Genomic DNA, 17,236 nt, shown 5'->3' on the forward strand with positions numbered 1-17,236 from the left:
TGCAGAAGTCAGACTCCACCTTCATGCTGACATGGATGTTGATAGATCTCATTGCAAAACCTAAGTATACTCTTCCAATTTTAAAATTAGAGATACAGCAAACTTGATGTTCACAGTGAGGACTCAGCTGTGTGAAGAGATATTTAACAGTCTTCATTTGAGAATATTTATTTGTTTAGTAATCAATTTACATAAGAAAGACTAGTACTTCACATATTCTTTATAACCTGAAGAAATTAATAAGGACTAGGATTATAAAGTGTACCTATTTAAGTCTTAAACATTGAGAAGAGTGTTTTAAAAGAATTTTTGCAAGATACAACATTTATGCAAGCATTATAAATTTCAGTGACTACAGAAATACAGCCCTTCCTTGTACTTCTATTTGCCTTCTAATGAAGGAGAGTTCGTCAACAGTAGGAGCAGTTTTCTACCACATAACACTTACACAAGGAGTCCCATCAAAAGGAGATGGTAAACTCTTAAGTAACACAGCTTCAGAATTGCTACAGTCAGTATTTGTGTGAAGACTCATTTCTCTCAACTTTTACAAAAATTACTGGTTTAATTAACCAATTGAAGAAGAGGTAATAAACTGAACGAGGTTGTAAAACTGGTCCACACAAATAAGAAAAAGACATTTCCCTCAAAACCATTTTTTTTCTGATCAAGCAGGTCTCAGTTGCTGCTCTGAACTGTTTCCAGTTCTTCAGGGTGTTCTGAAGAGCTCTTATTTCCACCTTCTTCCTCCTCAGGGGTGTCTTGCATGGCTCTTTGAAGAAGTAGCTTGAGAGTCTTCCGCCTAAACCTACGGTGTCTAATAGAGCCAACAAGGAAGTAAATGATGGGGTTGACACAGCTGTTAACACAGGATAGGAATAGTGTCTCTTCATAAAAATCACAAATTTGAACATAACGAATATTGCTAACCCATTGATAGAGTAGATAATAGATCCCAAAGGGAAGACCAAAGATCAGGAAGACCAGGACTGTGAGTACAATGGTCACATACAGCCTGGTCACAGGAATCCGCTGGGAGCCACAAAAGATCCTGACAAGCAGGATGAGGCTGGACCCACAGAGAACAACAAATAAAACAATTGACCAAACAGCAGTGATGACAAAAATTCTATCACACCAATAAAAGTCAAAACTATTAAACAGTAAGCCACATGCCTTCCCTTTCAGGAGAACCAACATCAGGGAAATAGCCCAAAGCACAAAACATGTGATAGCTGATGTTTGTCTTGGACGTTTACAGCGATACCAGATGGGCCATATTACAGACAGGCAGCGTTCAATGCTAATGGTGCTGAGAATGCTCAGACCAGAAAGATAAGCAGATGATGACACAACACCAAAAAATAAAGGGATTTCAATGTCAATTGTGTAGAAGAAGTAAATGCCAATATGAAGGCAAATTACAAACTGAGAGCACAGGAAGAGAAAGTCAGCCGCAGCCAGGTTGAGAATGTAGACAGAGAAGGCATTCTTGTGCATCTGGAAGCCCAGGAACCACAGCACTATGGCATTTAGTACCATCCCAACCAGGGAAATGATGAGGCAAAAAGAAACCATGGCCTGGATCTTGATGGCACAAACTGAAGTATCAATGTAGTGGCTTTCATTTAGCCGTATGATGTTAGTTTCCCAGGCTGAGATGCTTAGATTCTTGCTTAGTAAATCTCCACTCATTTTCCTGAAACAACAAAATAATAATACATGAGTACATGCTGTTTACTCTCTGATTTAGGAACAAGCAGCTATGTGATAATTCTTGACCTGGTTCATAAGAAGAAGAAACAGGACTCTAGAAATTAAGTAATTTTTTTATATCAGTATTTCTGGAGCCTTTATTAATTTAGATTTCTGGAACATTAAATGCACTTGGTATTTCTTCAGGCTCTCTGTAAGCTATGACCTTTAATGGTATGAGTGTAGTTGATGGCCTCCATACAGAAACTCAGTGTCTCTGGCTATGTCAGAAGGAACTAGAACTCTAAACCTAAATTTCTTTTTTCCATAAGGATGTTTCTTTTTCTGCTGCAGGAACTCAGAAACCAGAAGTACAACCAATAGCTGCTCTTAGTCTGGGAAGGGGAGAAGCCATCTAATGGGAAAATATAAAAATCATGAATGACAGTCATCAATGGAATGTCAAGTTGTGGTTCAAAACTTGTGCGAGGTGTGGGCGTGGGCGCAGATGCAGTCCTCAGAGCCGCAGCTCAGGCCTCCTGCACGCTACAGCTGCGGTCCCGGCTGATCTCGCCAGCACGTGGGTCAGGGCAGGCACGTGCCCCTTGACTGACTCCCTCCCAGGGACCGCAGTTGCAGAGGAGAGAGAGAGTCCTGCGGATGGCTGAGACAGGGAGAGCGGGGACCCAGCGTGCTGATGGCTGCGGCTGAGTCCTCGTGGCTGCCCACGAAGCCAGGACTGCTGTTGTGGGGAGAGTGCTCCACAGACCGCTGGAGCAGGGACCATTGAAACCGCTGGAACAGGGAAAGTGTCCCACGGATGGCTAAAGCAGGGAGCGCAAGGAGGGCGGGAAGGCTTTCTCCTGCACAAGTTTCCCACTTACACAAAGAGAGTCCAGAGCCTCAAAAGACACATGGAATTGAAGACATGGAAGTTTTATTGGTCATGTTGATAGTTGTATCTGGATGGCGTGCTCTTCCACAAAATGCCAGAAGGGGCTTGCTTATATTGGGGAGCAGGGTGGGGAAGGGAGGGGCTAGGGCCTTTAGGTAATATGTAAATCTTGAGGCAGAGACCTGTTTCGCACCCTCTACCTGCGCCTTAAGTGACCCACTGCATGTTAGGTCTCTGGGTTCTGCGGCGTGACCAAACACCCCAGGACTTCCACAGTCCCACATCAAGTCATACTAAGACCAGTTTGAAAAGAACCAGACCTTTATATTCTAGTGTGACTCATCCGTTTCAAATCTGAAACTTGAAAGAAAAAGATCTTTGATGACATTAAGCACTTTTCTGTTGTCTGGTGCTATATCACAAGTGTACATATCTCTGTTGAAACACAGTGAGTAATTGAGAATCTTCACTGATATATTATTCACAAATTATATATCCTATATGTTTATATATCATACATAAGTTATATGTGATATATATATATATAAGACCTGTAAGATAAATATCACATATATGTAATATATATATTAAATGTAAGATATATGTAATAATTATTCAAAAATGAATGAATGAATTAATAAATCCAGCAGTAGCGACAAATTCAGACTAAATGTTTTTACAAATATTTTAGAGCAGGTTTAGTACCTTAAAGCATATAAAAAATGAGGAAAATATCATTGCTAATGGTTCCTCGAGAGGAAGTTCTAGTGTGTTTGAAAGAATAGCTTATGCTACACTATGGCTAATGATGGACTTCATCATTGCCCAATGGAGGAATGTATAATAACAAGCAAGACTAAAAACCTAGAATTGTTTCAGACCAGAATGTAGGCATTGGTTCTGAGATTAACTAAATTTCTAAGACTCTTGAGAAATAAAAATGAAAAATTGGAGAAAAATAAAATGAAGACAAAAGTAACAACTGCTAAATAGAGGTCACTGTGAGACAGAAACAACCACAGAGCTAGAGAGCACTTAATGGAAACTGTCTATCAGACATGGTAGCTGACTTGAGGAATACCTGACTCTAGAGGGTGGGTCAGGAAGATTTCATTGAGTTCATGGATAGCCTAAGTTTGAATTTGAATTTTCTTAATCTATAAAAATACAGGGACATTCCAGCAAATGCAGGGACATTCCAAATAGACATGCTAAAAAATGAAACTATATACAACAAAAAAAATGTGTCAACCAGTGTCAGAAGTAAATGACACATAAAGAATGCTGATCTGAAAGGCTGCATGAACATATGAGAATTTACTTGTGAAGGAAAACTTATCATCAAAACAATACAGTTCTGTATTAACATCTTTGATCTGGAAAATCAGGGAAAGAAAACATTCTACAACAGGAAAGAATCTAACTGCAAAAATCAAGTGTTATACTCATCCTGATAGAAACCTGATAAACCTTGGGTCTATTCTACCTATCAGGCTATATATCCAACCTGGATCTTATCTGTATCAACTCAAATTTCTTTCATAAGAAACTCTCCTGCTCTGAAAGATTGTTCCTTTCAGTTCCCCAAAGTATGTATTTCATGATTCACCTGGGGACTCCTCCAAAATGGAGAGCAAAACCTTATACCAAAGAAATAACCAAGAGCTAGGGTTCAGATGCTTGGAACATATCACCAAATTAAAAAATATATATGAAAATAAAAACAAAATGTCTTTCCTAAAGATCAGGAATTCTAGAGTATATATCTCCAGTTAGAATAATTTAAATCAAGCTCAAGACACAGGGTTCAAAAAAACAAATACAAGCATGTTCGGGAGTCCATGGAATTCAAAGAGGATTTGAATAACCGCCTGAATGAACATAAAGAAGACAGGAACAAAATCCAGAATAAAGGAAAAATAATGCAATTTTCCAGCTACCCATACAACAAAAGATATTTGTCTAGAAAACATAAATATCTCAAAAAAGTAAAGAATCAAGAAAAGAAAAAACCCAATCAAAGGAAGAAATAGAGATTTGGACAGACACATACCCAAAGAATTATAAGTATCTGCTAACATCTTGAAAAGTGTTTGTCAGTGGCCATCAAGAAATAATAAATTGCCATGAGCATCTATCTTGTCTCAATTAGAATGGATATTACCAAGAATCTAAAGAACAAGACATAATGATAAGGATATGGGGAAAGAAGAACACTAATTCACTCTTGTTGGTTTGAATGCAACCTGGTAGTACCACTATAGAAATGCATATGCTGATTCCTCCGAAAATGAGATAGATCTGTTATAGTACCTGTACTGGCTTGTTTTTTGTGAACTTGACATAAGCTAGAATGAATAATGTGGAAATAGCCTCAGTTGAGAAGACACCTAAATAAGATCTAACTGTACATTAGTCTGTAATTAGCAACTGTTGCTAAGCAACTGTTGCTTAGCAACTGATGGGGAGAACATAGCCTACTATGTGTGGTACTGACTGTGGTTGGCTGGTTCTAGTTTCTATAATTAAGCAGGTTGGGAAAGCTATAATAAACAAATCAATAAGCAGACTCTTCTGTGGACTCTCATCAGTTCCTGCCTTCAGGTTTCAGCACTGCTTGAATTTCTGTCTTAACTTCCTTTGCTGATGGATGAACTGATATAAAAGAATAAGGCAAAAAGAAAAATCCCTTTCCTCCCCTAAATAGCTTTTATAATGGCATTTCAACACAGCATAACCTTAACTAAGATAATACCTGATTATATTATGCCTTGGCATATATCCTAAAGATTTTGTATCCTAGAAAAAACAGTCTTACATTACACATTAATTCTTGTTGTAATCACTATAACTAGGATAGAGAATAAGTCTAGATATATCAATCAACTGATTGCTCTGAAATGAAATTATATATATATATATATATATATATATATATATATTTGGACATTTTTCTGATAAAAATAAATTATTGTGAAATTTCATGTAAATTGCTATCACTGAAAAAAATCATATTCAGAGGAAAACCCCAGAAACATAACATATTCTTCATCTGTGAATCCTAGCTTCAAATCTCTAGTTTTTTTGTCATCTAGAATTATTTGTGGAAGCCAGGACACTAGAACATGTGTTAAGACAGGAATTCAAGCAGGGGTGAACCTGAAGGCAGAAGCCTGATGGTAGTCCACAGAAGAGTCTGCTTATTGAGAGGTTATTCCTAAAGACTGGTGATAGAATGAAATGAAGAAAAATGAATGTACAAACAGGGATATTGGGGTAAAAAGACTCACATCAGAGAGGAGAGAAGAAATAGGTAAATAAGGCAAGATTAAGATGGTTAATCAAAACGAAAGGAATACAGAAATTTACTACCTTACAACTAAACTTGAAGACATAATTTATTTTTTAAAAATGGGTATTCAGGGAGCTACTTTTTATGCCTGGCAAATACTGCTTTGATGACCAATGGGTTGTTAAACAATATATCTTTCCAGACATATATATGTGTGTATATCTATATGCACATATATGCATATATATTTATGTATATGTACATATATAACTTATATGTAGGTGATACATACTTGTGCATATGTGTCTGTGTGTGTGTAGGTGTATTATGGAGTGTTCAGAGAGCCTCCAAAATAATTACAGACTTTTGTTATTCCTTTTCTTTCCAAATAATAATTATGCATTCAGACTCTATTACTGAAGACACTGAACACTGTGAATGTACAAATTACATAAAACAAGCTAGTACTGGGGGTGAAGTACTCCCTGTTGGGTACTTTTCACAGTCACAGAAGTTTCTGTGAAGACTTCTATGGGACTAACTATATGTATGGTCTTAAGCAGCTAAGAGTTCAGCAGTCTACGAGTCCAACCAGCTGAGAAGATGTACATAGCTGTGCAATAGTGGAAGCAGAGTTAAGGAGGTAAGTAACTGCTTTATAGCTGGATTCAAAGCAAATTCCACAGAGAAAACATTTGCCTTGTCCTGAAAATAGAAGAAAACAGACAAGAATTTGAATATCTCAGGAAATATAGTGAAACTGAGGCCAGTTGCTAAACTAAATTGATATAGCATTGAGCTGCTCTCTGCATATAATACTTATATTCCCGTATGGACACTACACTCAGCATTTATCAGAGAAGCTTCTGTTTTCAAGAAAATACTTGTAAGAGATTCATGGCAGTGTAAGATACTGAGGGGATTTGAGTGTTTGGCCCTAAGAAAGTCATTTATATCATCTTCTATGAGGATCAGATAACATTGCAGAAGAAAGATCAGAAAGAATGTAAGATAAGGAAGCATAAGAAGAGCTTCAAAAATGTTATATCCTTGCCAAGACATGCTCATTCCAGTCACCAACTCAGAGCTCTTGGGAATACCTATAAAGGTTATGCACAAATATGTTCCCATCAATAGCCAGATACTGATGGAGGGTGGATTCTGAGAGGGCTACCTCTGGAAGCTAAATAATTTACTAACAACAGATTCAAGGAGAGGATAAACAATTTCTTTCAATCAAGTTCCCACTAGTAATCAAATCAAGTGCCAATAGATAGTTCAACTCACTCAGCTGGCATACAGAATAGATTTTATAAAAACAAAACTAAGTATCATGATCTCCGAAAAGGAACTGGTAGAGGGAGAGGTTGACAGAGATGAGAGGGATATTTGACATATCTGTGCAGAGTAATAAGAGTATACTGTTTGCTTAAATCAAATGTTCAAAAAACAAAATTGGTCAATATTCAATTTATGGGTCATAGTACAGGTACATTGCTATCATAGCAACAGCCAACTGTGGTTTCAGATAGATCACCACACTACATGTTCTTTATTTGGGTTATAAATAGGTTAAACACCTCATGTAACTTTCCCCAAATATGAACACCATTGATAAGTTATACTTAACAGTGTTTCTCATAGTCACTCAATTTTGGACAAGCTGTTGCATTTTGAGACTGAAATGCACAAAGGAATGGAAACGTTCCCTTGCCAGAAACACAGGTAATTGAGGTACTGATATAATAGATTTTATAGACAGTGCCTATACACATATACTTGCTAAGTCAAGGAAAGGGGCAGTATTCAGAATAGTAGCAGTTTATGCAGTGTGCATGAGGGCAGAATTTGGGAAAGCACAACAAGCGGACATTGGCTTGGTTCAGTCTTTCCTCAATACAGTCTATAAAAGAGAAATGCTGCTATGAAGATTTTGTGGGTCCTTTTGCTGAAACAAATGACACTTTTTGGATTTTTCCACATCAAAATATAGATATATGGTCACAGAATATAAAATATAGATGATAGTTTGGGAAGAGGGCCTCAAAAGTCATCTTACCTTTGCTCTATCCTTCTTATGGGTGATGTTAAGCTTGTCTGTGGCAAAGAGAAGTGTCCTCTGAGTCAGTTGTCAATATGAATAAGTCCTAGCACTCAGACTGCTGAGAAACTGGTGCTTGAGGAAGACTACTCAAAAGAGGAAGAAAGGTCTGTGGTTTCCTGTACTGGGATCTGCACTGAGTGCCACGTCTTTGAGTCATGCTCTTCAGGAGACTGTTGCGAACATTTGGTCTTGCTCCTATCTCTTGTCCTTTGGTCATAAGAACCCTATGACTCCTTTTCCCTCTTAGTGCTTGGATGTTTTTAACTTCTTGCATCTAGAAAGGGAACAGTGCCAAACAATATGAGCCAGTGCTGTAGCTTTTTCAGACAAAACATGTTTGCAAAGCTAGACAATGATGGAACAATAAATATAAGGTTAATTAAATCTGAGGAATTTGTAGAATAGCAACTTGAAATGCATCAGGCAGTAGGCTCAGTTTTGAAACTAGAAGCATTCCTTGTGTTAGAAACCCAGCCAGGGGAAGGATTTGGGGAATGTGTAGTCTGCAGGCTCCTGGAACATCCTCTTTACTGCTTAGATGACCAAGAATGAGGCCAACTCAGCACTCAGCAACAGGGCCTTCAGAAGAACTCAAGATGTGGTTTGCAGGAAAGCTGGATAAACCTGCTTCTGCAAAGGTAGTAATAAAGGAAACCAAAAAGGCAGCAGAAATGAATAAAACTTTAATAAAAATGAATAAACCAACTAGAATGGGAAGGGAGGAAAAAGGAAACAGATCAAACCCAAGAAATTTATGTAGTTACAGTGAGTGGTGAATAGTAATTGAGAGTGACTGGCCTTGGAGAAAACAGGAGAGAAAGGAGCCATGTTTGCTTGATATCAGAGCTGTGTCTCCTTGGAAATTCTTGCTTCACTATTTTACGGTGCTAAATACGTTCATAAACTATTTTTACAAAGGCAAATGTAGTAACTACAGGACATTTCAAATTTAAAAAAATATTATTTTCATGTATGTTGGTAAAATGGATGCCCTTGTAAATATTCACACATATTTATGCACATGCTGGTGAATTCCAGAGCTCAATGTCTGGGTTATTTCTCTAACACTCTTCACCTTATAACTTGAATCAGGAGTCTCCACTTGAAACCATAACTTACCTGTTGAGCTATTCTCTTTAACTCTCTTTCCCCATGGGCTCCCATGAGCTGAGAAAATAGGCAGACTACCAATCTGCATCAATACGGGTTATGGGAGTTTAAACTCAGACTCTCACAACTGCACAGCCAGTGTTTTCCTCTCTGAACCATCTCCTAAATCTAGTTAGGAAGATTTTTATGAAGGAGGATGTCTCACTCCACCATATTCTAAACATACATGACTTTTTAAGAGATTGGATTATTTACTGGGTTGGCAAATTTATTTGTGTTGGGTTGTTCGTTTGGTTGCTTAGTTTTTTGGCTGCTTGACTGGCTAGTGGTTAACTTGTAGCATTCAAGTTTTGGGGATAGTGCAAGCAGTGTATTTGTGGCAAGTTCCAAAGCTGCACTCCCTTCTGCAGCATGTGTAATAGCAGAAATACTTAGTTTTGATTTTCTGGCCTTCTTGTTAAGTCCTGGTTGACCAAAGGAAGATTACTTGTGTTGTTTGCTGTGAGTCCTTGAGCTGAAAGGCTCCTCTGTTTATTTTCCAGTGGCAAGAGTTTAGCTCGTACAATCCTTTGACCAATATTGTTCCTTACTACAGCAACCACCATACTCTGGAAGCCTCTGTGGTCCTAGCAACCAGAACTTGCTTGTTCTCTTCTACAAGTACTATATGCTCCGGTGTAAACATATCTGCTATATTCAACTCTGAGTCTTTCAGACTTAACAATTTCTTTGTAAATGGGCAAATTCACAGCATTGAAGCACTAGGCATTTTTATTCGTGAGACTTTAAGCTACTATTTTCCATAAGATAATGGCATGAGAACCAATATCAGTTGTTCATCTTATCTATTCATCTACTGGGGCTTCTCATGTTTTCAATTGTCTATTGCTTTCTTACATTCAGTATTTGCGTTTTCAAATGTCAAGAGTTCTATTAATGTCTGTTTGGCTTTAGGGTCTGATATGGCTCTATTTACAGCAAAATTCAATGTCTATAAGAAGTCAGCAAATGCTTACCCCATATTACCTTAGTGCATGATTTGGATTTTTCCCCAGCTCAGCATTCACATTCCAAGCACTTAAATCCACAGTAGGACATTGTTCAATTACAATATCATCAGGCTGAATTTGTTTTTGTAGGTCAGCATAACATCTTTCACCAAGCAGTTGGTCTTTAGTAACATCCATCTCCTTTCTATATTATGTTGTTCTATTTTGTGGCTTCTAGCACAGCTGACACCAATCCCTTTCTATACTGGGAAATAACTCTTCTATGCTGTGTAGCCCAGTTATTTAAGATTTCTATAACGAGTGGAGAATGCAAGCTATACAATATAACAATCCCTTCTAAATGAATTAGCTCTAGCATTTCTATTGGATGCCATGTCATTATAAGCATGCCAACGCATTATAAGCATGACTGTCATTAGCAGGCATATGCTGCACAAATACTTGGAAAGCTGAAGATGCCTGAGTAGCCCCAAGAAAATCCTCTAGTGGTGCACTTGGCTGAAGACTAACATATTGTTTCTGCTCTGCCTCCTGCTCTTCCTGGTCCTTTGTCTCACTCAGTTTCCCAGAGAACCTGGCAGTGAAAGTGCATGGGGCAGTGCATGGGGCAGGGCATGGGGCAGGGCAGAGCAGGGCAGGGCAGGGCAGGACAGCAGTTTGCTTTCTAGCATAGGTTGCTTCCCTCTTTCATCATAAGGTAAATTTCTCCTCTCAGACATCAAGCCTGAACCCTGTTTTTCTTCTCCCACTGGCTCTTTTTGCTTTCCAAGCACTTCAGACTCTATTGATAAACTCTTTACGTGTTTAGCCAACTCTTTAATCTTTTAATCTTTTTAACACAAGAGAATTGAGTGAACCTTCTGAATTTTCAGCTTCCCTCAACCCCAACATTTTTCAATCAGTAAACATTTAGACTATGACACAAAATCAGAAAACCCACTTTCAGAAACAAGGCTTAAGACCACAGAGCAGCAACAACTGCTATTTTGATTTTGCCAAGCTCCTAAAACAACATTTCTAACTCATCAAGACTTGCCTTTTCCTTTACAACATTAGAAGTAGAGCTGCCCATTATGCATAAGCTACATTGAGTGCCACCTGGAGGCTTAGATTTTTCAAAACCTACTTTAATTAGGATTCTTTTTTTGAAATAATTTTTTATTCGATATTTTGTTTACTTACAATTCAGATGTTATTCCCTTTCCCCACCCCTCCACAATTAATCCCCTATCCCATCCCTCCTCCTCCTTTTTTGCTTTTATACTGTTTAAATCACATGTAAGTATTAAGGTCAGTTCTAGATTGAGGAACTAGCAATACAATAGATGCAAATAGTCAAGAACAAGTAAGACAATAAACCCAGATAGTGAAAGAACATGCAGGACAATAAACAGAGTCACATGATTACTCCTGTGATCACTATTTCTAAGAGCTTATCAGAATGACCAAAATATCTGAACCTACTAGGACTTCCCTCTTCTGGCCGGAAGTCATTTTAATGCCTGAAGCCTACTTCTTTTCTCTAGCTTAAGTTTTAGACTCCTGCCTGTAATTACTTCTTTGTGCTAGACTAATGTTAGAATCCTGCCTACAGTCCATTTCCTTGTCCTTGGACTATGTCAGATTCCTTACAGGCAGCCCATTTCCTTGTCTTTGGCCAATGTTAGATTCCTGCCGGGCAGCTCCTAAAGCTCTCCACATCTCCCCCTTTTTTATTGCATAAACCAGACTGAGCTTGTCTTAGGTTGTTCTGACAAGAATTCCTTCCTTACCCATAATGGAATATGCCTTATCTAAAGCGTTGTACTATTGTCTTAGGTTGGTAATGCTCTGTGCAGAATATTACATGTCCTTGGCTTGCCAGCCTGTTAAACTAACAGTTCTGTCTGGAGGTCCATTTTTAGTTTCAAGTCATGTACTTTGGCTGTCATCCTGTTAATGTAGAGACAAGCTTTAACATGATGGGTAGGAATAAAAGAATTCCCAGGACAAAATTGGCTAGCCTGATCAAGCTATATATGCCATTCCTGAGGTTTGACCAAAGTGGAAATAGTGACTCCAAGCCATGGATAATTTTATTGGCATTATCTGCAGCATCAAAGCTCAGTAGAGCAGTGTTTTTTAAATTCATAATCTCACTATTCAAAGTTAAAACATCCAGAGAGGTGTTAGAATTATGCCAAATACCCTACAGGTGTCTTTAAACTTTTTCCTAATTATAATGACTATCATTGTAAATTTCAGAAGTAACACCATTCCAATGGTATTTGTCATGACACTTGAGATGGCTCCCAATTGTTAAACCCTGAACCTATTTCTGATAATTTGAAAAGGGTATAGAGTAATTCCAAACACCTATATAAATCCTCTTGTATAGTCAACACATTAGTAACAGTTTTTTGCTAGATAATTAACAAAAGTAGCTGTCTTAACTTCTTCTGTCAAAACTATTGCAGAAGCAGTGGTGCTATTAATTAATGTAATTAAACCAGACATTCAGACTTGTGCTTCTTCTTTATGTTTCTTCTCCTATCATTTTTTTGCCCTCTTTGCTAGGGTCTTGTCAAATCTCCGCAGGCCATCGCATAAACCAATTTTAGCTTGACAATTATAAGAGCCTTAACACATGTACTAACACTTGTTTGAAATCCAGATCCTGTCTCAACATTATCTCTTGCTATCATAGCATCATAGAGAACTGCAGATAAATTCCAAATATGTCTCTGAAAATGTCACGATCCCACCTTTCAAATGAACACTATTATTCCAATAGTGGATGGATTTCTAGACCAGTACATGGTTTAGACCAAATAACTGGTCACCTTTAAGAAAAATACAAGAGACATTATAATTTCTCTTTTTGATTCTCTGTCCCACAAGGTCTAAAAACTTGCGGCAAAGCAGCTTGTCACATCTGGAATATAGGCAAACAAAGGTGAGTCAGAAACGTAGTCCCTCCTCCAGTCTGTGCTCCACATATTGTCTCCTTATTGCTCTCATGAGTATTTTGTTACATCTACTAAGAAGGACCAAAGCACACACACTTTGGTCTTTCTTCTTCTTGAGCTTCATGTGGTCTGTGAGTTGTATAGATATTGTGAGCTTTTGTGGTAATATCCACTTATCAGTGAGTACATACCATGTATGTTCTTTTGTGATTGGGTTATCTCACTCAGGATGATATTTTCTAGTTCCATCCATTTGTCTAAGAAATTCATGAATTCATTGTTTTTAATAGCTGAGTAATACTCCATTGTGTAAATGTAACACATTTTCTCTATCCATTCTCTGTTGAAGAACATTTGTGTTCTTTCCAGCTTCTGGCTATTAAAAATAAGGCTTCTATGAACATAGTGGTGGATGAGTCCCTGTTATATGTTGGAGCATTTTTGGGTATATTCCCAGGAGTGGTGTAGCTGGGTCCTCAAGTAATACTAGGTTCAATTTTCTGAGGAACTGCAGACAGATTTCCAGTGGGGTTGTACCAGCTTACAATCCCACCAACAATGAAGGAGAGCTCTTCTTTCTCTACATTCTTGCCAGCATCTGCTATCACCTGAGTTTTTTATCTTAGCCATTCTGACTGATATTAGGTAGAATCTCAGGGTTGTTTTGATTTGCATTTCCCTGATGACTAAGAATGTTGGACATTTCTTTAGGTGCTTTTCAGGCATTTGAATTTCCTCAGTTGAGAATTCTTTGTTTAACTCTGTAGTCCATTTTTGATAGGGTGATTTGGTTGTCTGGAGTCTGGTTTCATGAGTTCTTTGTATATTTTGGATATTAGCCCTTTATTGGATGTAGGACTGGTAAAGATCTTTTCCCATCTGTTGGTTGCTGTTTTGTCCTATTGACAGTGTCCTTTGCTATACAGAAACTTTGCAATTTTATGAGGTCCCATTTGTCAACTCTTGATCATAGAGCATAAGCCATTGGTATTCTGTTCAGAAACTTTTCCCCTGTGCCCAAGTATTCGAGGTTCTTCCCCAATTTCTCTTCTACTAGTTTCAGTGTATCTGGTTTTATGTGTAGGTCTTTCATCCACTTGGACTTGAGCTTTGTACAGGGAGATGAGTATGGATCAATTTGCATTCTTCTACATGCTGACCTTCACTTGAAACAGCACCATTTGTTGAAAATGCTTTCTTTTTTTCCACTGTATGGTTTTAGCTCCATTGTCAAAGATCAAATGACCATAGGTGTGTGGGTTCATTTCTGGGACTTCAATTCTTTTCCATTGATCTTCCAGCCTGTATCCATACCAATACCATGAAGTTTTTTTTTTTTAATCACTATTGCTCTGTAGTACAGCTTGAGGTCAGGGATGGTGATTTTCCCAGATGTTCTTTTATTGTTTGAGGATAGTTTTGGCTATCCTTGGTTCTTTGTTATTCCAAATGATTTTGAGAATTGCTTTTTCTATCTCCATGAGGAATTGCATTGGAATTTTAATGAGGGTTGCATTAAATCTATAGATTGCTTTTTGCAGAATGGCACTTTTACTATATTATTCCTGCTAATCCATGAGCATGGGAGATCTTTACATCTTCTGAGATCTTCTTTGATTTCTTTCTTCAGAGAATTGATGTTCATATCATATGGATCTTTTACTACCTTGGTTAGAATCACACCAAGGAATTTTATACTATTTGTGATTATTGTGACACATGTCATTCCCCTAATTTCTTTCTAGCCTGTGTATCCTGTAAGTAGAGGAAGGCTACTGATTTGTTTGAGTTAATTTTATATCCAGCCACTTTGCTGAAGTTGTTTATCAGGTTTAGGAGTTCTCTGGTGAAAGTTTTAGGGTCAATTAAGTTTACTATGATATCATCTGCAAATAGTGAAATTTTGTCTTCTTCCTTTCTTATTTGTATCCCTTTGACCTCCTTTTGTTGCCTAATTGCTCTGGCTAGAACTTCAAGTACTATATTGAATAGGCAAGAAGAGAGTGGGCAGCCTTGTCTAGTCCCTGATTTTAGTGGGGTTGCTTCAAGTTTCTCTCTATTTAGTTTGATGTTGGATGCTGGCTTGCTGTATATTGCTTTTACTAAGTTTAGATATTGGCCTTGGATTCCTGATTGTTCCAAGAGTTTTACCATGAATAGGTGTTGAATTTTGTCAAATGCCTTCTCAGTATCTAGTGGTAGGATCATATGATTTTTAATTTTTGGAGCATAGATGTTCAGAATTGAGAGTTTATCTTAGGTGACTGTTCGTTTGCAGAGTATGAAGTATCCTTCCTCATCATCTTTTTTGATAGCTTTAAGTTGAAAGTCGATTCCATTTGATATTAGAATAGCTACTCCAGCTTGTTTCTCAGGACCATTTGCTTGAAGAATTGTTTTCCAGACTTTTACTCTAAGGTCGTGTCTGTCTTTGTAGCTCAGGTGTGTTTTCTGTATACAGAAAAATGCTGGGTTCTCTTTACATATCCAGTCCATTAGTCTATTTCTTTTTATTAGGGAATTGAGTCCATAGATGTTAAGAGATATTAAGGAAAGGTGATTGTTTCTTCCTATTTTTTTGTTGTTAGTGGTAGAATTATGTTTGTATGTCTATCTTATTTTGCACTTGTTGGAAGAAGATTACTTTCTTGCTCTTTCTAGGTTATAATTTCTCTCCTTGTATTGGAGTTTTCCCTCTATTATCCTATGTAGTGCTGGATTTGTGGAAAGACACTTTGTAAATTTGGTTGTCATCGAATATCTTGGTTTCTCCATCTATGGTAATTGTGAGTTTTTCTGGGTATAGTAGCCTGGACTGGCATTTGTGTTCTCTTAGGGTCTGTATGACATCTGTCCAGGATCTTCTGGCTTTTATAGTCTCTGGTGAGAAGTCTGGTGTAATTCTTATAGGCCTGCCTTTATATGTTACTTGACCTTTTCCCCTTACTACTTTTAGTACTCTTTCTTTGTTTTGTGCATTTGTTGTTTTATTATATGACAGGAGGTGTTTCTTTTCTGGTCTAGTCTTGGGCTTTTTTTTGGTGGGGAGACTTTTAAAGATTGCTTCTATTTCTTTTGGGGACTGTTTAGACGATTTGTCTGCTCCTTATTTAACTTTGGTACTTGGTATCTGTCTAGAAAATTGTCTGTTTCATACATATTTCAGAATTTTGTTGAGTATAGGCATTTGTAGTAAAATCTAGTGATTTTTTGAATTTACTCAGTTTCTGTTTTTATCTCTTCCTTTTCAGTTCTGATTTTATTAATTTGCATACTGTCTCCGTACCCTCTGATTAGTCTGGCTAAGGGTTTTTCTGTTGCACCCACCCTTGTCCAGCAAGGAAGACCCAAAACACAAGCTCTTCTCCAAGCAGTTTACTCAGGAACCTTGAACAATCTTCTGACCCCGGGGGGAGTGTCTCCCAGGCTTAAGTACTCTAGGACTAGCCTACCCCCGTCTGCCTCGTGGCAACAGCAGATAGGCCCACACACACGGAGACAAACCAGATCACCAGCCACAGCTAAATAAGGAGTTGTTTACTCCTAAGAGCACTCGCCAACAGGTGGTAGAAGGTGGAGACCGGTGCCATCTTAAGGGCACAGCACTATGCGGCTCTCCACATTTATCTATCTTGGTGATTTTCTCCAAGAATGAGCTTCTGGTTTTATTGATCCTTTGTATAATTCCTTTTGTTTCTACTTGATTGATTTCAGCCTTGAGTTTGATTATTTCCTGCCACCGTCTACTCCTCTTTGATGTGTTTGCTTTTTTTTTTTTTAGAGCTTTCAGGTGTTTTGTCAAGCTGCTCATGTATTCTCTCTTCAGTTTCTTTTTGTAGGCACTTAGAGATATGAGTTTTCCTCTTAGCACTGCTTTCATTGTGTGTCATAAATTTTGGTATGATATGTGTTCATTTTCATTAAATTCTACAAAGTCTTTAATTTCTTTCTTTACTTCTTCCCTGACAAAGTCATTATCGAGTAGAGTGGTGTTCAGTTTCCAAGTGTATGTGGGCTTTCCATTGCTTTTGTTGTTATTGAAGATAAGTATTAATCCATAGTGACCTGATATGATGTATGGGATTATTTCAATTTCCTTTTATGTTTTGAGTCCTGTGTTGTGATCATTTATGTGGTGAATATTGGAGAAATTGTCATGAGACGCTCAGAAGAAGGTATATT

The 17,236-nt window shown here is 37.8% G+C and overlaps 1 protein-coding gene across 1 annotated transcript; it reads right to left on the reverse strand.

Moving 5' to 3' along the window:
- Positions 1–396: 396 nt before the first annotated feature.
- LOC114636404 (mas-related G-protein coupled receptor member B2-like) lies at positions 397–8,029 on the reverse strand. Its single transcript, XM_028784517.1, has 2 exons — positions 7,942–8,029; positions 397–1,699 (listed from the first exon to the last, which is right to left on the reverse strand). Exon 2 carries the CDS (start codon positions 1,693–1,695, stop codon positions 679–681), a length of 1,017 nt encoding a protein of 338 aa, XP_028640350.1. The 5' UTR covers positions 1,696–1,699; positions 7,942–8,029; the 3' UTR covers positions 397–678.
- Positions 8,030–17,236: the final 9,207 nt, after the last annotated feature.

This window comes from Grammomys surdaster, unplaced genomic scaffold (genome assembly GCF_004785775.1).
Source record: "Grammomys surdaster isolate TR1022 unplaced genomic scaffold, NIH_TR_1.0 123888, whole genome shotgun sequence".
Lineage (NCBI taxonomy): Eukaryota > Metazoa > Chordata > Mammalia > Rodentia > Muridae > Grammomys > Grammomys surdaster.